Source organism: Sceloporus occidentalis, unplaced genomic scaffold, assembly GCF_023333645.1.
Source record: "Sceloporus occidentalis isolate IW3139 unplaced genomic scaffold, rSceOcc1.0.p SCAF_5, whole genome shotgun sequence".
Taxonomy (NCBI): domain Eukaryota; kingdom Metazoa; phylum Chordata; class Lepidosauria; order Squamata; family Phrynosomatidae; genus Sceloporus; species Sceloporus occidentalis.
The window spans coordinates 41104554-41132089 of NW_028316985.1; the positions used below are offsets into that span (position 1 = coordinate 41104554).

At 39.4% G+C, this 27536-nt stretch overlaps 1 protein-coding gene across 1 annotated transcript; it reads left to right on the forward strand.

Annotated features, from left to right (window-relative positions):
• Positions 1–1887: 1887 nt before the first annotated feature.
• LOC149312056 (sodium-coupled monocarboxylate transporter 1-like) lies at positions 1888–27094 on the forward strand. Its single transcript, XM_089526782.1, has 15 exons — positions 1888–2235; positions 5336–5401; positions 6582–6633; positions 7564–7631; positions 8423–8577; positions 9951–10091; positions 12685–12814; positions 13212–13300; positions 15042–15154; positions 17469–17536; positions 20290–20376; positions 22855–23066; positions 24831–24934; positions 26010–26095; positions 26874–27094. Exons 1-15 carry the CDS (start codon positions 1888–1890, stop codon positions 27003–27005), a joined length of 1851 nt encoding a protein of 616 aa, XP_089382908.1. The 3' UTR covers positions 27006–27094.
• The last annotated feature ends 442 nt before the right edge of the window (positions 27095–27536 follow it).

The window sequence follows — 27536 nt, forward strand, 5'->3', positions numbered from 1 at the left end:
TATAACCCACCTTTCTCCCGGTAAAGGGACCCAAGGAGGTGCAGCTCTAGGAAGAGGCTGCAGAAAAGAAAGAGAGAGAGAGAGAGGAAGAAAGAAAGAGAGAGCGAGTGAAAGACAGAAAGAGAGAGAGAGAAAGGGAGAAAGGGAGAAAGGGAGAGAGAGGGAGGGAGGGAGGAAGAAAGAAGGAGAGAGAGTGAAAGAGAGAGAGAAAGAAAGGAGACAGAGAAAGAAAGAAAGAAAGAAAGAAAGAAAGAGAAGGAAAGAAAGAAAGAGGAAGAGAGAGAGAGAGAGAAAAGAGAGAGAGAGAAAGAAAGAGGGAGAAAGAAAGAAACAGAGAAAGAGAGAGAGAGAGAGAGGAAAAAAAGGAAGGAAGGAAGGAAGGAAGGAAGGAAGGAAGGAAGGAAGGAGACCAGAGGGACCTCCTATTGCAGAAGAGGAGGGAAAGAAAAAGAGGAGAGAATGAAGAGAGAAAGGCAATAAAAAGGGTAAGTTCGGGGAGGCGACTGTGGTGGCGTCCTGCTCTGAGGGCTGGACTCCACAGGGCTCTGGCCACGGAAGCCCCTCTGGGTGGGTCACACTCTCTCAGCCTCAGAGGCTGGCCAGGGCAACCCCCTCCGCCTCAGGCTGAGGATGAACATCAGTGGGAAACCACTTGAAGGCAGGCGCTGGGTGGGTGGCCCTGGGGAGGTCACACTTTCTCAGCCTCGGAGGATGGCTGGCCAGGGCAACCCCCTCTGAACAAATCTTCTTTATGATGATTGTTTTTTATTGCATTTGTACGCCGCCTTTCTCCCAGAAAGGGAGCTTGCCAAGAAAACCCTGTGAGAGAGGTTCACCGCCAGAGGTTGGAAACACAACAACAACCACCACAACAAGTAAAGGGAAGAGGGAGGGAGGAGGGGAAGGAGAGGTGATGCCCTCCTTTTCCCGGACTTGTCCTCCATTTCAACCTTCTGTCCAGGAGGAATGTCCCAAACGTCCTCCATCTGGAGTATGATTAAGAGTTCTATTACTGTTTTTAGCTTTTTATTTGGTCATGTCCTCCCATTTTTTCTCCCATGTCCTCCATTTGGATCATTATTAAGAAGCATGCATTTACATTTCTATTAGTGTTATGTAGCTTTTTATTTGGGCGTGTCCTCCATTTTTCTTGAAGGTCCTCCATTTGGAGCATGACTAATAATAATAACATTTCTTTATAGCACCCTTTCCACCAAAGGGCAGAAACATCAAAAACAGACACTGAAACGCAGACAACAAAAATGTTACAATGCTAAAATAACATGTTGATATACTAAGATGCATGCATTTACATTTCAATGAGTATGTTTTAGTTTTTTATTTGGCCATGTCCTCCATTATTTTCTGCAAGGTCCTCCATTTGGAGCATGTCTGAGAAGTATGCATTTTACATTTCTATATGAGTGTTTTTAGCTTTTTATTTGGGCATGTCCTCCATTTTTGGGGGGGAAGGTCCTCCCTTTGGAGCATGACTAAGAAGCATGATTCTACATTTCTATTTCTATTATATTATGGGTGTTTTTAGCTTTGTATTTGGACGTATCCTCCATTTTTTTCATCAAAGGCATTCCATTTTGAGGTGTGTGGCCCTCCTTTGCCGCAAGGACATCTGGTGGTCACCCAAGTTCTCTCTCATTCTCTCTCTCATTCTTTCAGGTCCGTTGGTCAAAGGTGTGGACGGGGCTGAAGGTCCGAAACCGCTCCAAGTGAGCGGGTGCCTGGCCAGGAGGTGGACAGTTCTTCAGCGCCTGAGAGGCTGAAGGAGAGACACATTGGAAGTGCTCTGGCCGAGAAGGACGCGTGCCTCTGAAGCCCACCTGGGCCCTGTCATAGCTTTTGGGGTCCTCCTGTTCATTGGAGGAAGCCATGGGCCCCTGCCGAGCCCTGGGGGGCTTTGGGGTCTGGGACTACCTAGTCTTTGCAGCCATGCTGCTCATCTCTGCAGGCATCGGGGTCTACTATGCCATGGTGGGCGGCCAAGAGACCTCCAAGGACTTCTTGATGGGAGGCCGCAGTATGACAGCCATGCCTGTGGCCCTTTCCCTGACCGCCAGCTTCATGTCTGCCATCACTGTACTGGGCACCCCGGCCGAAGTCTACCGTTTCGGGGCCATGTTCAGCATCTTTGCCATCACCTATGTGCTGGTGGTCATCATAAGTGCCGAGGTGTTCCTGCCCGTCTTCTACCGGCTGGGCATCACTAGTACCTATGAGGTGAGCTGGAAGGGTTGGGATGGATCATCCCTGGTGACCATGGTCTTCCAAAGCTGTGTCCGCACCGCAGAAATAATCTGGCTTGACATCACTTTAACTGCCGTGGTTCAATGCTATGGAAGTGTGGGAATGGTAGTTTGTTGACAATAGCAGTATCCTCATGGCAGACATAATTGGGTTTGAGACACCACTTGAACTGCCATGGCTCAGTGCTATTGGAATCCTGGGAATTCTAGCTTGTGGCGTCAGGGCTCACTGACAAAGAAGGCTAAATGTCTTACCAAACCACAGATCCCAAGATTCCATAGTAATGAGCCATGGCAGCTCAAGTGGTGTCAAACCAGATTATTTCTGCAGTGCAGATGCAGCTTTAATTTAACAATTTCTGGGAACTGTAGTTCTGTGAGACATTTACTCTGATGCCACAACAAACTACAATTCCCAGAATTCCATAGCGTGGAGCTGTGGCAGTTAAAGCAGCATCAGACTGAATTATTTCTGCAATGACGATGCAGCCCTTGTCAGTGCACCTGGCTAAGTGATGTCTGACATCACTTTGGTTGCATCTGCACTGCAGAAATAATCCACTTTAACTGCCAGGGCTTAATGCTATGGGATTCTGGGAACTGTAGTTATGGCACCAGATCGCTCTGACAGAGAAGTTTAAATGTCTCACAAAACTATAATTCCCAGAAACTGTTAAATTAAGGCTGCATTCTGACTGCAGTAATAATCCAGGTTGACACCACTTTAACTGTCATGGCTCAATGCTATGGAGTCCTGGGATTTGTAGTTTTGTGAAGCATTTATTCTCTGTCAGTAAGCTCTGGTGCCACAACAAGCTACAATTCCCAGAATTCCATAGCATTGACCATTGGCAGTCAAAGTGGTGTCAAGATGGATTATCTCTGCATTGTAGAGTGCAATGGATGCAGCCGTAGATACTCTTCTCAGCATGATTCTCCCTCTCACTTTTCACCAACCTGAAGCTTTGACTCCTCTAATTCTTTCTCTCAGCCTGTGTGTTGTGTGTCTTTGAGTCGTTTATGAATCATGGGGTTTTCTTGGCAAGATTTGTTCAAAGGAGGTTTGCCATTGCCTTCCCCTGAAGCTGAGAGCATGTGACTTGCCCAAGATCAGCCAGAGGGTTTCATGGCTGAGTAGGATTCGAACCCTGATCTTCAGTCATAGTCCAACATCCAAATCACTACTGTCATTAACTTATTCTTTTAGTTGGAGAACTCTGCGGCAGAGTTTATCACAACAATGATACTCACAGAGTCATCACTGCATGCTTGAGATTGTGATTCACTAGGCATATGGGATAGCCTAAGATGGCATAGTCAAAGTACCAGATGTTTTGTTTCCCAGAAAAATGGTTCAAGGATGGTAAGCAAGGTGCCTGGGTCTTGGCCAGCCAGGTAGTAGTGTCGGCCTTTGTGAAAAGTCAACTGAACTACTAAATCAGCAGTATTATGAGCTCCATTTTCAAGTTCCCTTCATAGTCATGTTCTCTATAATGCAAACATCTGGTTTTATGACTTAGGTGTGTGCATGCTTATGAAGACATCTATTAATACCAGGGTTTTTATGATAATGAAAATAAATCTTGCCTTGTGAAGTCAAAGGCTTTCATGGCTGGCATCCATAGGGTTTTTTTTTGTGGGTTTTTTGGGCTGTGTGGCCATGTTTACACTTTGTAAACCGCTTAGGGAGTGCTGAAGTGTACTGATAAGCAGTATAGAAATGTACTTGCTATTGCTATGTTCTAGAAGAGTTTATTCCTGACGTGAAGATGCCAGCCACAGATGCTGGCGAAACGTCAGAAATAAACTCTTCTAGAACATAGCCACAGAGCCTGAAAAACCCACAAAAAACTAAACCTTGACTTGTTTTTATTATCAACACTGAAGTTAATTTCTTTTCTCTATAGGGAATCTTACATGGTGTCCCTGGGTTGGACATAAGTGGTGGCTGATAGCTTCCATGACTGTGGGATGTTGAATCCATTCTGGGTTTTAGCCTAGACTTTCAGTCACCTATCCAAGGTACTGAACTTTATGATAGGTTTACCTTTGGGTTGCTATAAGTCAGAAATAACTTGAAAGCACACGCCAGCTATGTATATGGTATACACTCCTTCCAAAAGTGTTGGAGTCTGAAGGTCTTTAAACAGAGGCTGGATGGCCATCTATTGTTCGTCCTTTGATTGTGAGTTCCTGCATGGCGGGGGTGGGGGTGGTCTGGCTCTTGGGGTCTCTTCCAACTCTATTCTATTCTGTATGTGTGTGTGTACACACACACACACACACACACAGAGTATATGTATGTATGTGCACTTACAATAAGAGATAAAAAGAAATGCTAGGTTGAATAGGACCCAAGCATTAGTCAAGAAATAAATAGAGAAAACACTTCCCACTCTGTATTAATATTATCTCCTCCAATACGATGTGTCAACATTCATATTAGAGTAGTATTTCATAAGAGCCTAACTGAAAGGTAAAAAAAAATATTGTACAAGCTTTCAAGTTCTTTAGAACCCACAATCAGGCAAGACATTAAAACAAAGCTTTCTTTGTGCATGCGTACACATGTATGAAAGTTGATGGTGTTTACTGCAATGTAGCCATTTGGTTACAATTTTAAAATGGAAAGTGGGAAAGGATGCAGACATTAAAGCTAGGCTTTGCAAGGAAGTTGGATTTCTCCCAAACGCTACTGGGAAGAAGGAAGTCCCAGGTAGCAATCCCAGTTCCCTCCTGGCAGAGCTTAATTTGAATCTCCTTCCCTTTCTTCTTTCCATTTTAAGACTGTAACAAGATATAAACTACATAGCTTAAATATTTTTCACTTTTTTCTCCCTCTCTCCAATGGTTTTGTTTTAGCATCTTATCTCATGAAGAGTTCTGAAGAACTGAAAAGCTTGTGTAATACATGTAATCTTACAAGTTGGCTTTTGCTTAAAATGGGATTTACCCTAACAGTGGATTGCAAAACTGTTCTTTTGACCAACATTGCTAATTTTTTTCAAAAAAGAGATTATCTCTTCTTTCAAAACTATATTAAAAAAATAATATGACAATTTTGTTTCTTGCAGTATTTAGAACTTCGATTTAACAGGTATCTGCGTCTGTGTGGGACAGTGCTCTTCATTTTACTGACGGTAAGGAAATTTATTTGTATGTCTCTTAATAGCTGATGTTTCCAATCCAACATGATTTTATAGCTATACTAGGTTAGCAATGAAAGTTAATTTATTCTCTAGTTTAAGTAATGATAGCTAGTGTGATGGTCTGAGTGTTGGACTAGGGGCAGGTCAGTACTTGCCAGAATACTCTGGGCTGCCCCTTGAGTACTGTGGCTCCAAATTTCCCCCAAACTTGCTTCTTACCTAGAATCCTCTTGCTGTGGGTTTTCAACTCTCACCAGGAATGATGGGCAGCTGCCTTCCTACATGGACCCAGTTGTCACCTGGTGCCACTGCTGAGGTCAAAGGAACTAACTAAGGTGCTAAATCTGAACTCTTTTGAAGTTTAGACTAAAAGCCAGAGTGGATTCACTGCCTTCTGACCTGGGGGATAACAACTGCCATTAGGTGCCTAGATAGAAGGAAGAATTCTCCTCAGTATTGTGAATTCAGCCATTATTTTTAGCTGCTGGTGGCATCCCTTCAGGCGCTGGTTGACTACACTCTGCTCCACCTCCCTCTTTTCACCATGTTGGTCCCACAAAATGAAAACTAGTCTCACTTTACTGGCGTTCTCTTCAAGTCAAATCAAAATACAGCTCCACTACCAACATTTTAAATAAATTCTATTTATATACTTTTAGATGCAATTTATACTGTATGTACTTCAAAGAGGTCTTTCTAGTTAGTAAGATTTTTTTTTTTTACATAGGTCCAAAACACACTGCAGAAATAATCAAGTTTGAGATGGCTTTAACTGCCCTGGCTCAATGATGGGAAATCTGAGAAGTGTAGTTTTGTGGGACATTTAGCCTTCTGTGTTAGAAAGCTCTGGTGCCACAAAAAACTAGAATTCCCAGGATTCCCTAGTTCTGAGCCAGGGCAGTTAAAACAGTCTCAAAGTGGGTTATTTCCGCAGTGTGTTTTGGACCATAGTGTATGGTTTGGGGCATGAAGCAGGCACTAATACACACTGGTGTAAAATAAACCTTTTCATTTAGTAAATGTCTTCTACAATGTCAATAAATATAAGTATGTATAAAAACTGGGACCACAAACTGCAGGGATATTTGATTATATGAATATTTTCAAAGAAATGAACTTTACAGTATAATGATTTTTGCTTACATTTTTATTTCTGTCTTCTTCCTTCCAGACATTATACACTGGAATTGTCATTTATGCTCCTGCCTTAGCTTTAAATCAAGGTAGGATGAATGAATGTGTGGTAGCATACTAGAGCCTTTTCTTTAATATCTATAACATTTATCATTTAATGCTTGATTTTTTATTAAGCCTTCCAGGATATCTGCTGATGCCAGCAGAGGGTCGTACAGCTTAAATTATATTATCAGAACATAAAGTAGGAGTGTTTGCTGCTGCCCAGGCCCTGGTGTTACAGGAGCTGGTGCTAATGGTGGAAGAATACCCATCCCATTCGACTCTGGTTGTTGTTGCTCCCCTTTTGCTTCCCTCTTGCATTTGTGGTTCCCTGTGAATCCACCCTTCCACTCTTCTGGTGTATCTTGGCAGCAGTGTCAAACACTTTTCTCCCTCAGTGTGGTTATTTGCATGTGTACCACAAACACATGCCACTTCTCCTGCCACTCTTCCCTTCTTTTCCCCTTGAGCAGACCATAAAAATTTCTTGTATTCCCTTTGGCCAACTATCATGGCTCCCGAGCGTCACACCCCACTGGTAAACAACAATGCATGTCATAGTTTTAGAGTCAAATACTGACTCTATAGATAATAGATATAGATAATAGATATAAGTTAGTGGACCAGAGTAATCTAGAATCTAGCAGGAGTGAGTCAAGTGCATTCGAAGCTCACAAGTAGGGCATGATAATGATGGCTTTCCCTTGTTGTTCATTGTCATAATCTGTTACATTTGCTCTTGAACATGAAGAGTTAGGTAACTTAGCTCATACAGCCTGTTGTGCAGGCTTCCTCTCTGGGCATACTTCCAAACAGGCCTTTACCAAATCGTACGCTGATCAATTAGCTCTTGGAATTCTATTCAGATGTCTTTGTATATATTGTTGAAAGAATGAAGTAAACATCTGCTATTGTGCTAGTAGTTTTCTTCCCTAAAAAACAATACATTGCTTCCTTTGTCTTCTTTTATTTTCTAGTTACGGGAATGGACTTGTGGGGAGCGGTGGTTGCGACAGGAGTAGTCTGTACTTTCTATTGCACACTGGTAACTTTGCATTTCATTTCAAAACTATTGGTTTCTTTTAATAATAATAATAATAATAATAATATTTATTTCTATTCTGCCTTTTCCCAAAAGGGAATCAAAGCGGATTACAACAGGTATTAAAACTTTTGAGTGTCCATAAATATTTAAAAATTAAGTGCAGCCTTTCATTTAATGGTTTTCCTCAATTCTTACTTTCCTTTCCTTTCCTTTCTGGCAAATAATTCAGCCCACCATTTCCTGGGAAGCTTCAATTAAATGTACTTCAATTAAATGTAGTTCTATGGGGCCAACTATAATTTAATATTGTAAACGCAATTGCAGCTTAAATCTCAATATAACGAGATAACAAATTATATATTGATATTTACATACAGTATATGCAATGTCCCATATGTTCCATGAATCTAACAAGGTGCCTGTTGGGAATTAGAGTTTCCATTGAGCGTGGGCATGCTCAGCCCTGACTCCACCCACAGGCTGGTGTTTTTTGCTGGTCTGTCCAGGGACGATATTTCAAAGGAGGCTAATGACAAACCACCTCTCAGTATCCTTTGCCTTACAAATCCTATAAAAGTCATGAGGTCACCATAAGGTGACAGGCAACTTGAAGACACATATACATACTGTTGTAAATTATTTGATTCACCTGCCCTCATGGAAAATAGGAATGGATAGTGAAAAAGATTAAACTTCTTTTTCTTAGGTTTTTTTTTCCTTCCAATGTTTCTTTTTAAATCAAGAAATGATGTATCTTATACATCAGTCTCTATCTGCATTTCTCCGCACAGGGTGGTCTGAAAGCAGTAGTTTGGACAGATGTTTTCCAAGTGGGAATTATGGTTGCTGGCTTTTCAGCAGTGATCATACGAGCAGTGGTCGTTCAAGGTGATATTGGACATATACTAAACGATTCCTATCATGGAGGAAGGTTAAACTTCTGGAAGTAAGGTTTTTTTTTATTTTGTTTGAGTGGTGGGATTAAAGAGGACACTTATACAACCAAATCTGTATGAACAGCATTTGTTTTATGTTGCATTGTAATAACTGACCCTTGTTTCTATCAATATATAGGATAAAGCTGCTACTGATGTTATAAATTGTTCATGGAGTGAATAATAACCAATAGCTTCATTTTCAAAATAAATAATAATGTTAGCTATTCATTTAGTACAAAGTTATAATGAATGCATTCTTGGGCTCTGTCACTAGGGGATGCCACTACATTTCCAGTTGGTGATTGAAGTAAATGAGTGGAAAACCAGATATTTCCTCAAAACGAACAAAAGCATCTATAACCCTCACCAAAACTATGAGCTATGAAATAGTTGTTCCTGTTTGATTTAATTGTCTTTTGATATTTATCCAGCAGATGGTTCTATCAACAGAAGGGAGGATACTCTTTTTAGTGATTCTCCCTTCCACACATATAAACTTTAACATTATTCAAAATGATCCCTCCATCCTCCAAAATTTATTAGAAGGATAGGGAACAGGAGGGAAGGAGGGGAGTTATTGAAAATTATTTTACCCCAGTTCTGGTGATGGAAGCTTCCTCTGGATCAAAGAACTCTCTATCAGGAGAGGGGAACTAAGATATACCCAGAAGCATCTACAGTGGGCTCTTGGTTTCCACTGGGATTTAGACCCCTTGTGGATACTAAAATCTGTGGATGCTCAAGTCCTACTTACTACATCATTCTCTGGAGTTCTTCTCATAGTTCTGGGATGCTCTGAAAAAGTACGGCATCTAGTGCAGAGGGTTGAGGTAGGCTGAGGCTATTGATGAATATTGGGTTCCCCAGCTTGGGTATGTGTAAACACTTTCTGCTAGTGTAAATCCATCACTGGATGCAACCCACGATCTTATTCTTAAAGCCCCTCATATATTTCAAATTAAACATTTTCCAGTCAAACATACATAGAATGAAACATTCTTGCTGAATATTAAACTGAAGTATATTATGGGAGCCAGCATGATGTAGTGGCTTCTGTGTTGGACTAGGACATTGGGAGACCAAGGTTCAAATCCCCGCTTGGCCATGGAAACCCATGTAGGTGACCTTAGGCAAGCCACTCTCAGCAAAGGCACATTCCCTCTGAGCAAATTCTGCCAAGAAAATTCCATTGATGTTAGGGTCACCATAAGTCAGAAATAATTTGAAGGCACACAATAACAACAGTGTCACAATACCCTATTAATATATTTACAGATTAAACTTGAGGAATTCATTAAAAGTGAACATGAAAAGAAAATTGAGAGTCTCTTTGCAATTAGATAACATAATTTTAAAACTATGTTTCCTTCTTTTTATTTAGCTTTAATCCTGATCCCTTGCAAAGGCACACATTCTGGACAATTGTTGTAGGTGGCACTTTCACCTGGCTCGGTATATATGGAGTTAGCCAGTCACAAGTTCAGCGATATATTGCCTGCAAAACTAGATTTCAAGCAAAATTGTAAGTAAGTTCCTTGCTCTGATCCATTATTGCAATCAGTTCATAACAATACTTTTTTTTCATTTTCAATTTCACTCTTGACATTATCAATCATATAGTAATCCAGTAATTAAAGATAAAGGCATCCCATGATTTCTGCTTTGTGAACCATGTCAAATGTAAATACATTCCAATCATATAGCAACTGCTGGATTTGTGTGTCTTTTTTTTTTTTTTTTACTACTTAGTAGCAAAAGGACCAGGCCTTGCATGAATTATTATATGCAAAGGGATCTTGTAGCACCTTTGAAACTATGCAAAAGAATTGTAGCATAAGCTTTTGTGGACTTGTCTGCATCCTTAGATGCCAAAGGCATTGTAGCATAAGCTTTCACAGAACTGATCTACTTCATCAGATGTTGCAACTGAGGAAGCAGACCAAGTCTATGAAAGCTTATGCTATAGCTTCTTCCACACAGTGAGTCTCAAAGTTTCTACAAGATCCCTTTGCATACTGATATTCCAGATTAACATGGCTATGTCCATGAATTGGTACAGTCCATTAAGGGAGTTACATACAAAGCTTAAAGCAACATTATGGAACTGTCAGACTTGGATAAATTGTCTCTATCTAGAGTAAGTGAAGCCATGGACTGTACAACCTGTAAACTCATCTCCTTCCTTCTCATGACATGTTTTCCACAGGAAGCGTAGCTGTTGATTTGGGGAAACAATCTTAAAACCTATACTTCGGCATTATCATTTCCCTCTCATTGCATGACACTGAGCCAATTGTAATTAATCAATCAAGCCTATACTCCAAGTCTCGATTGTACAAAAAAAAAATTGCCTTTTTCTCTACAGATAAGTTTCTTAACTTCAACTATTGCTATTCTGTCTGCATCCTTGTCTTGCATATTTCTGCTCTAGTCTCAGCTCTGAATCCAGCCATTCCAGCTCTGTTTACTTTCTGTCTTCTAAACTGCTGCTGTGGACTATCAACTATTTTCAGTGCAGCATTTCCCATTCTGACTGCAGTGCTTTGATGTGAGTTTCTCTCACTACAGCTTTTGCTAGTCTTTTTTTATTACAGTTCTTTTTAAACTGTAGAATACTTTCTATTATGAGTCATTGGACTTTATTACACAGGGGAAATCGGGGGATTAAAAAGGCATTAACCAGGGAAAATCACACAATCACAGCTAAGATTATCATGTGATGTCGTAATTAGAAAGCATTTATCCTGGGAATAATCAGGGAATAACCTGTGAATGATTTGTTGCTGGTTATTTCCTGATTATTCCCAGGATAAATCCTCTTTAATTGCGATGTGTGTGATAATCTTAGTCACAATCATACTACTTTCACTGGATAATGCCTTTTTAATCCCCCAGTTTCCCCCACGTGATAAGTCCATTGTTCTGTTAGATATATTTGCTGCCAAGTGACTGATGATGGAACTGCAAACTGCAAACAGATTTAAATTGATTATAGTTAATTCTTGCATTTTAACAACCTGGTAACTCCTCAATACAAACCCTTTGAGTTCTAAATTCCAGACATATAGATATCTTATTATTATTATTATTACTATTACTATCATCATCATCGTACACATTCTTGCAAAAGATTGGCCAACCAAAATGCACAATTACATGTTGCAAGCCTTTGAAGCTCCACTGGCTTCTTTATCAGGCAAGGTGTTACAAACCATATAGGAGGAGAACATCGTATTGTTGCTGTTAGCTGCCCTCAAGTCAACTCCAATTCATGTTTACCCAACATCTTATAATTGACCTTAAAAGAAGCAACACAGAGCAAGAAACAGGCACTGAATATATTCACCCTAAGATGACCCTATTGTGGGGTGTTCTTGGCAAGATTTGTTTGGGGGAAGTTTGCCGTTACCTTCCCCCGGGGTTGAGAGTATGTGATTTGCCCAAGTCATCCAGTGGGCTTTATGGACAAGCTGGGAATCAAACACTGGTCTCCAGAGTCATAATTCAACACTCATATCACTATACCACATTAGCTTTCTCAGCTCAAGATATGTAGACACTAATTGCTTTGAAAATCTTCAAAATTTATGTGCAGTGTTTAGAAAGCAGGGTAAGGCTCTCTGGTATTTTTGCCAGAGCGAGACTCCATGACTGCAGACTTGGCTGTAATGGTTGTTTTTCATGAACACTTCAATTCACAAATAGGTGCCACCTCTCCCAGTTCCTACGGTTTCCTCATGTTCATTCCCCAAGCTGCAACTGTCCAGGAAGCTGCAGTGGACAGAAAGATCCAGGAAAGCAGCCTGCTTAAGATCAAACCCAACATATCTGTGAATTTTCACAGCAGTTTAGCCAATGGCTAGTATGGTGGGGAATGGTTCAATGCAACCTCTTGAGATCCCATGTGCTCACACACATACAGCAGAGTGCTAGAATATTTGCACTACAGTTTTTTGCCAAAGGAAGACATCTATCTAAATATTTTCTTTTCTTTGGCTGCCAAAGAGGAAATGAACACAGGTACAGTACAACTCATACTTGCATAATGCTACAACATTGTGATATTTCCATATACTTAAAAGATGGGAAATGATGGTGTTATTACTTCCTTTTAGATCTCTGTACATAAACCTCTTGGGACTGTGGGCTATTCTTTGTTGTGCAGTGTTGTGTGGATTAGCAATGTATTCCATTTATAAGGAATGTGACCCTTGGACAGCAACATGTGTAACAGCACCAGACCAGGTTTAGTATCAAACATTTCTAATTTTTATGTAAAAGCTGGAGAAAGAATGAGGACTGTAATGTTGCAATTGACATTGAGAGTGATGTTATGTACCTGGATTCACTAGGTGCATTCACAAGAATCTTGTGGGGAAGAACAGCTGGGGGGGGGGAGTAACACTAAATATTTAAAGCAATGTCCCCAAATTGTGCCTCATATAAAGTATAAAAAATGAATTAAACTTCAATGAATTAAAGTTCAAATGCAAACTGGGTAGCTTGAATTTATTGTCCTTTTAAGAAGGCAAGTTAATAGTCCATTTCTCACACATTGAGAAACTCACTGTCATAAATATTTATTTACTTAAGCTTGGAGATGACATTGTAACACATATATTACTACTGGATTTTATTTCAGCTCATGCCGTATTTGGTCCTGGATATTCTACAAGGGTTTCCAGGCATGCCAGGGCTTTTTGTAGCAAGTGCTTACAGTGGAACATTAAGGTGAGTTAATCCTGAATCCAGAGGAAAGAAAAAATAAGTTCATATTGGATCTAAATGGTTGCCGCAACCAGTAATAATCTTAATTAGTGGATTGCTTCTCTTAGACCAGGGGTAGGCAACCCTTTTGAGCCGGGGGCCGGGTTGCTGTCCCTCAGACAACTGGGGGGGCCGAAGCCAAATAAATAAATAAATAAATAAATAAATAATTTAAAAAAATAATTAAATAAATAAACCGGGACAAATGTAGGACAAAATTTTCAAATGGAGGGCACTTTTTAAATAAAAAATGGAGGACACGTGAAAAAATTTGCTGATTTTAAAAAAAATGTTAAGGTAAATGCATGTTTCTGAGGCTTCTATAGACAATTGCCCCACCATGCCCCTCGTGCGAGACGCCAAAGGCCCCGGTGGCAATTGGCGGCAGGACCGGGCTGGGGCTGGTCCCAAGGCCTCACCGGGCCACATCCGGCCCGCGGGCCGCAGGTTGCCTACACCTGTCTTAGACTGTACATTACCGTATATACTCCACTATAAGTTGACAAATGTATGCCCCCAAATTGCCCCTAAAATCTTGGGTAGACTTATATAAGGGTCAATACATCAGTAGTGCTTAAAAGAGTCCTAAAGCAAGCAAGCCTGGTGCCCCAATCTCCATTGAACATCAGTTCCTTCCCCCTCCAGTCTGTTTCGCAAGACTTTGCTTTCTTCGGAAAAACTCCCCATTTAAAAGTACTTGTCTCTCTCTCTGCTCCGTTTTGCAAGCCTTTGCTTCCTATCGGAAACCCCCCCCCCCCCCCAATTTAAATCCACTTACTTCTCTCTTGTTCCATTTTGAAAGCCCTGGCTTCCCATGGAAACAATTTCCCATTTAAACCCACTTGCTTCTTTCTCTGCTCAGTTTTGCAAGCCCTGGCTTCCCATGGAAAAACCTCCCAATTTAAACCCACTTGCTTCTCTTTCTGCTCCCTTTTGCAAGACCTGGCTTCCTATAAAAGAAACCTCTCCATTTAAAATCATCTCTCCAGTCCATTTTTCAAGACCTTGCTTCCTATGGAAACAACTCTCCATTTAAATCCACTTGCTTCTTTTCTCAATCTAATAAAACAGAAGTGGTATTTCCCCCTTTCCATCCTTCCTTATAGCCCCCTAAATTTTATTCTTGACTTAACCATGGGTCATATCAAAACCCAGGATTTTGACCCTGAAACCTTCCCTCGACTTATACATGAGGTTGACTTGTACACGAGTATATACGGTAATTCATTCTTGCTTGTGAGAGAGCCCCATTGAGTTCAGCAGGGCTTAATTCCAAGTATGCGCACATATAGGATCAGACCTGCAGCTTCAGCCGATTTATTAGTAGGGACCAATTAATGCTGGCATATTTTAATCAATCCAAGGGCACAACATTTTTGTTCATTCCTGGGGTGTATTCTGATGTGTCACTTTTAACATGAAAGGAAGACAAAATGTGTCAGATAGGCTTTATAGAAAAATTTAGTTGTCTTCTCCATTCAGTATGTAGAATTGCTTCACTGAGATTTCAAGCAAGGATCACTTTGATTAGAATAAAAATGTTGTAGATCACAAACTTTCATCTTTATTTTAGAATATATTATCTTATTTAATTGTTACTATGCCACTTATTTATTTTAATAACAACAATAATGACAATTCTAGTTATTAATATACAATCTAAGCAGGGATTAAATAAAAATGTACTTTGTTTTGTTCACCTTAGTACGGTGTCTTCTAGCATCAATGCTTTAGCTGCTGTGACTGTAGAAGATTTAATTAGACCCTACTTCACATCACTCACTGAAAAGAAATTGTCGTGGATTTCTAAGGGAATGAGTAAGTCAAGCATATTTTCAGTATATTTTGTCTTAAAACACAAAATATGCTCACATACCTAGCTATTTCTCCTGATAGATTACATTAACTTTAACGTTTCATTACTCCAGTAAATTTTTTATAAAGATAACTAGCTTTGAAATGTAAATTAAAAAGCTATTTATTTAAATGAATTAGCAGAATAAACAAGGTAGTTCATACAAGAGTAAACTGCTTTAGTTCCTCTTCATGTACTTTGAGATTAATTGGAAGAAAAAAGTTGGTAGCATGAGCTTTCATAGGTTTGAGCCTACTTCCTCAGATGCATGTAAGTAGGCTCACGTCTAGGAAAGCTCATGCTACCAACTTCTTTCTTTCAGTTAGTCTCAAAGGTGCTATACAATTCCTTTGCATATTGATTTTCTATACTAACATGGCTATGTCTTTGAATGCTATTGAGTATAAAGAAATCACTGTAATCTGTTTTACACCATGCTCTTAGTTTATCCGAAAATTCATCAAACAGGCCCTCCAAGTAAGTAAGTCAATATTGACTTTTACTATCAGAGCATTCCTAATTTACATATACATGAGTTTTATGCATATTAACTCATACTATGTGCCATTATTTTTAATCATGGGATTTACTCTCACTAAGTGCATGTAAAGTTGTAAAATGTATTGTAAATGTATTTAAACACAGGTCCAAAACACACTGCAGAAATAATCCAGTTTGAGACCACTTTAACTGTCCTGGCTCAGTGCTAGGGAATCCTGGGAATTGTAGCTTATTGTGGCACCAGAGCTCTCTGACAGAGGCGGCTAAATTTCTGCTAAAACTACAGTTCCCAGAATTTCCTAGCATTGAGCCAGGGCAGTTAAAGTGGTCTCAAACTGGATTATTTCTGCAGTGTGTTTTGGCCCGTAGTCTGTGTCATGTACCCTTATTCCTGTATATTAGGGTTACTCAAAGTAGTGGTCTGTATCCCTAGTGGTAGTCCTAGTCCCTGAGCCACTGGCTACTGGTCTCTGCCAAGTGTAGAAGAAAGAATGAACACCAATGGACACAGCAGTACTGCTCCCTTGAACATTGTTTTAAAAAAGTTGTTTCCTCACACCAGATTCCTTGAGATGCACTACTATACCATAATGGACCCTAAGTACATACAACTAAAATCATGTCATATTCTTCCCCACTTTATCTTTGACTCCACTACTGTCCCTTTCCCCTGTTATTTCACTTTTGGCTGATTTTTAGATTGAAAGTTCCTTGGGGTAGGCATCCATCCATATGTACTTTGTAAAGGTCCATGCTTGCTGACAGAGTTATATTAATAACAAATGATAATAGTAAAAGGAGGTCACAAAAGGAAGTATTGTATGATGCAGCAGATAAATGCAGAATTATTACACTAGGACCATGTTCTATTTTTCTGAAGCTTTGCCATCACTGGATCCTGCTGCTTTCTAGTAGAAACAGTGGTTCATGTATCTGAACTCCTGCTTAGCATAAACTGCCTGTGTGTCTTTCATCCCAGAACAGAGTATGTAACTTAATTGTAAACTCAAACAGTAGGGATTGCCAGCATAAAATATTACTTCAGCGTATGAATTCTGAAAATAGAGCTCCTTCATCCACACTGCTATCCAGTCCACCATCTAATCCATGGTTGCCACCACATTTGGTACCATGCCATCTTAGAACCAGTAATGGTTACTATAAGGTTCCTTTGTGCAACAATTGAATTCAAAAGAAAAAAAAAGATTGGATCCACACAACCTGTGGTCCTAAGGATGCACATAGCCCTTGTCATTCTCCCCTGAAGCTAAAAAGACTTGGCTCATTTCACCTGCAACTCAACAGCAGCTGGGTATGGGGGCGGGGAGTCCTGTTCCCTGGATCCCAAAATTGCTGGAGGATGGGAGAGGTGAAAATCTTCTCTAATAAAGCTAGGTTATTTCCCAGACAACTACTTTCTTGCTGGTGGTAATACGTGTGTGTCCTTCATCCCCCCGCAAAAGCCAACACTGAATAAGACCAATGAGGCTGAAAAGGATTAGATGAAGAATATAATTGCTATATGTTAAGTAATCCTACACTTGACTTTGTACAGGCTAATATATCAATTAACCTCCAATGAAGTCATTTTCTAAGCTCTAATATATCCCTTGAGACAAACAAGAACCTGACCTTCGGTTGATTTTAGCTGGTCCTAGGAACAATACTGTGTGCCAGCTTTTTAAATCAAGAGAGGATATCAAAATACATAGTGTTGTTTGTGAATTTTCCCCATAAAAGGGTCATTTGACATATTTATGTACAACATTCATTTAGGTCTCTTTTACGGTGGAGTATGCATTGCTATGGCTGCTTTGGCATCACTTCTGGGAGGTTTGTTACAGGTAAGAGCTTAATCATTTCTTAGTTCATGTCAGTTTCTCTGGGAGATCAGAGCAATAAGTGCTCACTGCAGCGGATTTCTTAACTATTTTGAATCCCTTTATACTTTAAACCACTTAACTTGATAATAGCCTTGACTGAGGTTTACTGACATATGCACCTTAAGGATCACAGCTTAAATTGCATTAAGACCACAGATTTATATTGAACGTGGAGCATATTTCTAATTTCAAACTGACAATCAATGCAGCATTTAAAATGCATCTGTTTTTAGCCTGGCTAAAATACTATAAATAATAACCATTGGTAACATTGCTGCCATAGGTAGTGGGCTGCAGCAGGGGCAAATTTGCTGCTCTCCAGCCCTTGGAAGGACCACTACTGCTTTGGAGAGATGCTGCTGCTCTGAGTAGCTCTCCAGAGACATTCTTCTCTGAATGCCAGGTTTTGAGGGTTCCAGTGCTGAGCTCTGAAGATATCTGAACAACCTAGTGTTGAGGAAATTGGCAGTTTTGGGGAGAACCATGCTGGCCACTTTTGCTAACCATGTAGCTCTACACACAACCCTCCCAGCTTCTGGCAATGAGAGGGCTTTGCTTTCTATCTCAAGTGGCGAGTAAATTTGGACTGCCCCTGAACTTAAGTTTAGTTGATGTAGGCCTCATTGCAACTATATTTTAAACTGGTTTGCAAACCAGTGTGAAGCGGTTTAAATGACCCTGGTTCGCACTTGAACTCAGTCACTGCAGCGGTTCAGAGGGGGGGGGGCATGCACTAGACCCATTTAATGCTTGTCTTTTAGATGCTGATTTTTTCCATGTCTTTTTTGATACATTGATTCCGCACAAGTGTGAACAAGATGCAGATCAGAATCGATTTAAATTTGTCCTTCGGACAGCTGAAGCAGGCCCATTTTGAATCAATTCATTTGTCAATGTGAACGACAAGTGGGTTATTTTACAGGGGGAAAATGCGATTGGGACAAATGTAGTGTGAACCATGCTCTGCTGTCAAATCAATCCATTGATTCAGATCACAAACCAATTTATTTGTAAGTGGGAATGAGGCCGTAATGAATGATGGCCACTTAAAAGCTAAACTGTAATGGTAGTCCATTGGCCTTTGTTTGTTTGTTTCAGGACTTGGAAGTAAAGTGTTACAAATAAGATTACCTGTAACACGTTACTTTTGGGACTAATGACAACATAACAACGTCCCCCCCCCCCCAAACAAAGGTAATGAGATGGCAACATAGAATTTACTCCATAATCTTTCTTGTTATATTTGAAAGACTAATAATGCTTTGTGGATAGTCAGAGATAATTTCCTGCCCCACTTCCCTTGAATTTTAGGCTGGAGATAGGTGTCAGCTTAGGAGGGGGATAGGAGCAATCTGCATGCAACTCTAAAGCTATTTCTATGGACTATGAGCCCCTCCAACTGTACTTGCTTCCTATCCGAACCCCCTGCTCCACTCAGTTAAAATAATGATAATTGCCACATCCCAAAGTGGTGTTTTCCTGATTGAATAAGATGCCACCCTGCTCTGAAAATGGGAAAAGAGGCTTTATAAAACTGTAAATGGACTTGGTGTGTGTGTGTGTGAGAAATTTATTTGGGGGGATTGGTGTATCCCTTGGCATATCAGTAACCAGGATAGTTAGTCCACAAGTCCCTGGAGTTTGCTTATCTCTCTTTTAGGTACTTTCTTAATTTTAATTTTTTTGTAAAGCAGAAAATTAACAAGTAATGTACTTAATCAACAATGCAATATGTCCCTACAGCACTAGTGGGCAGCCCTGTAGAGATGCTTTGTAATTAATTACATAAGGGCCCTGTCTGTACAAACCAAATAAAATGTCCCCTCACTGTCCTTTCGTTGGGGAGTCCAAATGACCCATGGCCCAAACAACAGTTTGGATGCAAACAGTCTGGATGATGCCCAGCGAGTTCAGCACTGAACCTGGGATATACTCTCGTAGAATGGATTAAGATAACTCATGTCTTGCTCTGGGAAAATCCAGAACCTTCCATTGTGAAGCCAGGTGGCTGTTTAGGACACATCCTTCTGCATTGTTTGATGCAGTGGCAAAAAGTCACTCACTCTGAGGTCAAAATGAGGTGCCCTAGCTAGGCGCCTCGTTCTGACCTCAGACTGAGTGATTCGCTACTGTGGTGGCTCTGCGCAGCAGCACAGCAAGACACACAGCTTTGCAATGCTCGGCAATGCAATGAAAGTGCCCAGATATGGGAGGGACATTGGCGCAGCTCTGAAGTTAGAACATTCTGGACTTCTCCCACAATATGCTGGCCTATGCAGACACCATCAAGAAATTACTTTGTAATATATATTGTTGTTTTTGTAGTTGTTATTGTTCTAGCAGCTGTATCATGAGGAGATGATTGAGAGCAGAGAAGAGCTGGATGGACAGGACACAACTTTTTGCCATTTCCTTGTTCCACTTCAGATGGCCTTTACCCTTATGCTGTTTGAAATGTATGTTTGTTCTTGAAAACACTAATAAATCCTGCAGGGTAAAAAGGTGTGTGGTGATCTGGAATGGTTAAAATGACAGGTGAGGAAGAGGGTTAAGCATCCCCTCTCCCCATACATTCTGTATTATCAATTGTATCTTCTTGCACAGTCATTATGATTAGGCTATGGAAGTTATAAACTGACAATGTCTAGAATTTTTTCCTCAAGTTAACATTGAGGCCTGACTATCTTTCTGAAAATATGTTTTTCCTTCCTCAGGCAGCTCTCAGTATTTTTGGCATGGTAGGTGGGCCTCTCCTGGGACTATTTTCTTTGGGTATCCTTTGTCCCTTTGCCAATCCAGTGGTAAGTAGCTAGTCCTTGTGTAAGAAAAGCAACCTACTATTGTATTTATTTACTGAACTTCGACATTGTCTTTTCATTCAGTAAGTTCCTTATGATAGTTTGCATAGACAGAAAAATATAGACCAAGGAATAAAACCACTGACATGTGCTAATTAAAACATCTTCAGCTAAATCATAAACAGTTACGTGTATAACCAATACATGCACTTGGCCAGCCTCCTGATATTTTTTTCATGAAATATAAGGGGCGTTCATTTCTAGTTCTTTTTACAGGCTACCTTTTTAGCATATAGGAAAATGTAGCACATGGAGGGCTTATTCTAAAATAATAAAGTATAAAATACTGAAAAAAAAACCTAGAAAATTGAAGTAGTGATAAAATAGTAGTTTGAAAACTACAAAATTAACCTATAATCTTTAATAAATAGCATTAATAAGTGGCAGCTTAGATGAAAAAGAAAAGGAAAAAAACCTTTTAAGACAACATATAATCCAGAAGCATTAAAATCTTTAAGAGAAAGCCACCAACATAAATTTTAGACTTGTTTAAAGGATTATAATATTAAAATTACATACAGTTCAGTAGGGGTTTTTACTGAACTTCTACCCTGCCTTTTTCCAGCATAAAAGGATTTCTCAGTTATGAAACTAAATTGATTTCACAGTACCTTCCAACATTTCGTAGATGAAAACCAAGGCTATATCCACAGTGCAGAATTAAAACAATTTGACACCACTTTAACTGCCATGACTCTATCCTACAGAATCCTGGGATTTGTAGTTTGGTAAGGTATTCAGCCTGGACTGTAAGAGAGCTCTGGTGCCTTACAAATCCCTGATTCTTTATGATAGAGTCATGGCAGTTAGTGGTATGAAACTGTTAACTCTGCAGCGTGCATCATGTGTGGCTATGCAACATCAAAGTGTCATCAAGAAGGCAAAAGTTATTAATGAGGAAGAACACCCAAACTAGGAGAGGTGCATTAGTTTGCTTTTCCCTAAGCCTACTGGAAAGGGCAAGATTCTGCCTTGCTATGTCCTCTTCCCCTGCTGAGTTAACTGAGTAGCAAACTGCTTTTTCACTTTAAACAAAATTTGTAACAATGAAAATAAGCTGAGGACAAAGAGGGAAGGTGGGAAAAGAAGAGAGAAACTGGGACATTTTCAAGTCATCTGAAAAATGATAGAGGATTAATTTGGCCTATACCTGTCAAATCAGGACAGTTGGAAGGTGTGTTTCACTGTCAGTCCCCTAACTCAGAGGTCATGGGTAGTTTTGTATAAGTGTGGGCAACCTAGTCCTAAACCATTTCAAGCTTTATAGGTCAAAACTATATTTTTAATGGAGTCTAGAAACACTGACATTCTGGTAGCTCATACAACTACTGTAAAATTGTTGTTGCCTGGACACACTGTATATAAAAACCTCCTTAAGCAGAGGAAACAAAAATATCAGGAAGTAAGTTATGGTAGATCACATCCTTTCGGCAATTTTGTTTTCTGTCAGCAGGGAATTAAAGTACTATCATGCTATGTTATGTATTTGTAATTTTTTGTATAATTATTCAAACTGTTATTGTGGTACATTACTCTGTAATGGTGAGGGTTATGATTGGGAGGAGGTGGGGGTAAGGGATTGTTTCAAAATGTGATTTTATTGTAATTTGCATTTTATTGTCATTTTCTGTTTTGTAATCCACCTTGATTCCTTTGGGAAAAGGCAGACTACTACTACTACTACTACTACTATTATTATTATTATTATTATTACTGTTATTGTTGCGTGCCTTCAAGTCATTTTCAACTTATGGTGGCCCTAAAGCAAACCTTAGTTTTCTTGGCAAGATTCTTCAGAAGGAGTTTGGGTTTGCCTCAGAGGCTGAGAGTTTGTGACTTGCCCAAGGTTACTCAGTGGGTTTCCAAACATAATTAAACAACTTCTGATATTAAGTTCAATTGAATTTAATCGAGTTGAAAGCACAACAATAATGGAAGCACACAGCCATTAAAAGCCTGTTCCTCACCAACTAGTCAGTTCCCAAAAGCCTGCCTGATTGTAGAAAGCCCAATATAATAACAAATTCCCTGTTCATACAAAATACATATTGTGCTATTGTATATAAAATTATGGTAATTGAAGAAACTTAACAAAATAAAAATGTCACATGATGTCATATTTGATATCATATCTGATCCAAAGCAATTGGTGGCTGAACACAAATTTTAGGTGAGGATCTTTCCTGGGAAAATGATATTGGGAGAATGGTTTAGACCTCTCTTCTCTTTGTAACCATAGGACTCATACAGGTAAGAAAAGTGTTTGTCCAGTTGTAAATACACTATTTAAATGTACTGATAACATAACATATAGTTTGGTTTTAAAAGGGTACTCTATTCTGTTCCTAGAAATCACAATGTGTTTTCTCACCTTTTCCTTTCCTTTACAATCTGAACAGGATTTAACTTTCTGTTTCATAGGGTGCATTTGTAGGTCTCATTTCTGGATTCACTGCTTCCCTTTGGGTTGGAATTGGAGCTCAGATTTACCCTCCACTTCTCCACACCACCATGCCATTAAGTCTATCTACTGTAGGCTGTAATACAAGCAGTCCAAGCACAGGAAGCTTCTGGAATGCCTCTGCAGAAACGCCAGCATTTACAGCTTCTTTGGAAATTCAAGAAACTGAAAGGTATGTAGAAAATTTATCAGATATCAACTTTCATTTGTCAGATCACAGAGAGACTTAACGAAGACCTAAACAAAACCCTTCATTTTTTTCTTTGCTGCCAAATGGTTGTTTCTTTGTTGAGTGACATCCAACATGAAACCCCACTCAAATTAGTAGACATTTTTTAATTCCATATTGTTTGGCGATGGACAGGGGGTGCGAAGTGCACTGGGTGACACTCGGTGGAGCTGTCCTCCTGTTGCGAGCAGCGCTGCTACCTGCACCCAGCCCCTCTTTGCTGCTATGGCTCTCTTCCTGAGGAAGCCAAGGCAGCAGAGGAGGAGAGGCAAGCACACCCACTTAACCTCACCTCCGCCTGGTTCTCTCTTCATGAGGAAGCTGTGCAGAGGTGAAGGAGAGGTGAGCCTGACCCTCCTGGTTTCACCTCCATGCAGCTTCCTTGTGAGGAGGGAGCCATGTTAAGGAGGTGAAGGAGGGGTGAACAATTACTAAGGAAAGTTAAAGAAGAAAGTGTGAAGGCAGGCTTACAGCTGAACATAAAGAAAACAAAAATAATGACCACAGAGGATCTACATAAATTCAATCTAGATGACAAGGAAATCAAAATAGTTAAAGATTTCCATACCTTGGATCAAACATTGACTGGAATGGAGACTGCAGTCAAGAAATAAGAAATAAGATTAGGAGTGAGAAGGACAGCTATGAAAGAACTAGATAAGATCCTAAAGTGTAAAGCTATGCAGCTGAACACTAAAATTAGAGTTGTCCAAGATATTATATTCCCATTCACCATGTGTAGATATGAGAACTGGAAGTGAAGAAAGTGGCAAGAAAGAATATAAACTCATTTGAGCTGTGTTGAATTATTAAATAGCCTAAGGAACAGGTGAAAAAAAGTGAATATTAAGTGACTTCTAGAAACTGTGAATAGAAATTAAAAGAACAGTCAGTGTTGGTGTCTCAAAAACAGGGCTATACAACTTCTCTCAGCAGTCAGGTAGTAGCCTTCTGCATTAGATATGGTACAGTTTCTAGATCATCTTCAGGAACATGGCTCCCACTCACATAAGGCCACTGTAACAGATTACATGATGGATTCAGATTTTTCTATCTAGACAGGGTGTCCTAACCACAGAAGAGGGCAAGGCACCACAAAATGTTGGGCAATCAAGAAAAATGGAGTACATTACCAAACAAAGGCTAAAGACATTAATATAAATGTAAATTAATGCTTCTTTGTTGTGCTCAAAATGGAGGACATTTTGAAATTCTTCCTGGATAAGATTGAAATGTAGGATATATCCTGGAAAAGGAGGACATCTGGTCACCCTGTATCTAGACTACTTGGTCTGACTTCTGGCAAGACATTACAGTCACCTCTCAGTATAGTAACAAGCAGAATATTGTTTTTCCTCAGAATACTGTTATTTTCCTAGATGTTAAAGCATGGGGTCATATCATATTTCATACATTTCATGCTAGTTTATTGTCTATCTTTGGGCTAAACATAAGCTGTTTGTTTTAATTTTTACAGCTTTGCTTGGCATTGGACCCTCATACCTCAAGGACAGTCTGCCCCTCTGAGCTAGGAATTTGTGATGTCCAGGCAACAGACATTATTATTTCTGCTGTCTCTACAGTTGGACCATGAAATCTGACAATATCTAATTTTTTTTAAAGTAAAACAAGAAATAAATTTTAGTTAGTATTGTTAAACTTTCTCTGCAATGTAGAAAAGTAACACATTCTGCTTTGTTTCTCTAGGCCAGTTCTTGCAGATTACTGGTATTCCTTATCCTATCTATACTTCAGCACACTTGGAACACTGGTCACAATTGTTATGGGAATAGGTGCCAGTCTTTTGACAGGTATTTCTTCTTGGATTTTGTTTTTACTCAGGTATCAATTTTGGCCTCCAAATCTGGCCTACACTTATACACGAGGTCGACTTGTAGTTGAGTATATATGGTATTCCCACTGTCAGAGAAAGCTGATCTGCTAGCTCTTGAGCAAATCAGGGGCTAGCAGGGCAGCCTCCTGTCTTGACAGAGATGATTTTCTATGTCATCCTGTCCCCTATCATTATGATATCTATGGCTATTTTACACCTGACACTGCTCCACTGTAGCCTCCATCTACACCACAGTGCTTACAGCCACCCAAAGGATGGTGACCTCCTTGTGTTTGCAAAACATCTGAAAACTTCAGCTGACTCAGGGCTCAGCTGTGAAAATTCTGGCTGAAGTTGATTATTTGGAATGTATGACACTACTGGTGTAATAGTTTCATTGATGTCCGGATCATTTTTAGCCACAGTTCAAAGTGATGGTTATAACCTTGAAAATATTAAATTGTTTAGGACCAGAATAACTAAGAAACTTCCCACTTTTGTCTGGACCTAACCAAAAGATCCATTTGGCTCCCTCACTGATGGCACTTTGTTCTAAACTTTCTGTTGCAGTTCTTGCTGGATGTTTGATTTTGATTTGACTTCCCATCTGTGTCCTCCTGTTAGTTTTTAAACTAACAATAAATCAATTGACTTATTGATATAAACCCCTCTGACTGAAGGTGTGGCCCTCCAGAGATTGTTGGACTGTAACCTTCATCAGCTGCAACCATCATAGTCAAAGCTGATGGGGAATGAGAAATACAGTCAAACCATGTCTGGTGGGCTACCATTTGACTAGTTTTGCTCTTACTGCTGTAAAAAGGCAGGGTTAATAAATTTTCATTAATAAATAAATATCACACTGTTGGAAGAGTTTCGTGTGATCTTGGCCATCTAATACAATTAATTCCTTGACAGTTTTTTTGGATTGGCTGATGTCATTAGTGTTACTATCTCTCTGGCCATTTTAACAATTGCCCCAACAATAACCATTTGCAAAATAATCTATATGCTTTGGATAGGTTTTGACTTGCCAAATGGATCTTTTTCAGGAGGATTACGACAGAATGTGGATCGGAAATTCATGCTCACCAAAGAAGATTTTCTGTCTAATTTCTCATGTTTGAAACAGAAGAAAGTATGTATAATATTTCAGTTTACTCCTATTTGGTTCCTTTAGAATGATAAAAGATGCAAACCTATTATATTCCAGGATATTTTTTGTTTGTTTGACAATTTAGGACAGGGTTCTCTCCGTCTTTCACCTTTTAAAGATTGTTTTCTCCCCAGTATGTATGCTTTATAACAATTCTAACAGAAAATAACTGTTACTGTGAGCTGCGTTCGGACATGCCTGTATTACATGTTTGAGGCAGAAACTGTTTACTAATCTATCAACTATAATAATAAAACAACCAGTCATTAGAGGACCACTCATTTTCCAAGGACTAGAGCTCATCAAGCATTTTAGGCCTAATATAAATTACAATATTTGAAATATTTGCAGCATTAACAACACCTACACTTTAAACATACTTTTAGAAAGGGTGTGTCAGATCTATCATACAACCTATTCTAGAATAGGGTTGGACAGTTTATCCTTGTGCATTCATCAACCATGTGTGCTATGGTCTTTATTATCCTGATAGCTAAACGATTACTCCAAAATATGGAGAGGCATTTTTTTCTATATATATATCTTTATCATGTTGATCTCCAGCTCTCACATAGGACCCCATGGTCCATTATGACCAAATGTGTACAATGTATTTTATATTTTTTATTTTATTTTTGTATGGCTTTTTTTAAAAAAACTGCCCTGGAAACATTTTAGCAGGTCAATATATAAACATTTTAAATAAAATAATAGCACTAGTGCACTTTACTAATTGTAAATATTTTTTTTTTCTCTCCAGGAAGAGAAAGTCAGAGTTTTAACTTGGAAACCTTTCACTGTGACAGATGAAGGAACTGATAATCCAGCCTTCAATCATATTGAAATGAATTTCACAGACAGTGATGAAAAAGTCAACAGAGTTCATACATGAACATTATCTCAGACTCTGTGCTTACGTTGGCAGCTATTTAGGGTTTATGCCTCTGAGGTCAGGATAAATGTTATAGAAAATGTCAATTGCCCACTTTACTCAGGACTCTGGAAATCTTTCCTAACTTGACATCACCATAGCTGCAAGGTAGATTCCTGAAATAAATAATAAATGGGATAATATATTATTGGAGAAAGGTGCAAATCATGACAAATGCAACACTGCTGATTTTATTTTAAAAAGGAAGCAAATTTTGGACATTAAATTATACATCCCAGTAAGCAAATCCCATTAACCCATTTGACTAAACATCGTTTCAACCACAGAGTACGTTTTATTTTCAAAGTATTATTGATTCCTCTTTAACTTGTATGATTTCAAAGAAAGTTATTCTTGTTTTGTGAAGATAAAAGGGATGCCTGACTGTAAGGTTGTATTACTCTCAACAAAGGGCAACTTGTGTTGAAAAATGCTGTGGGGTGATGTCTTTAGTTCAGGGGTTCTGAATTTGTGCTCCATGGGATCCCAGGA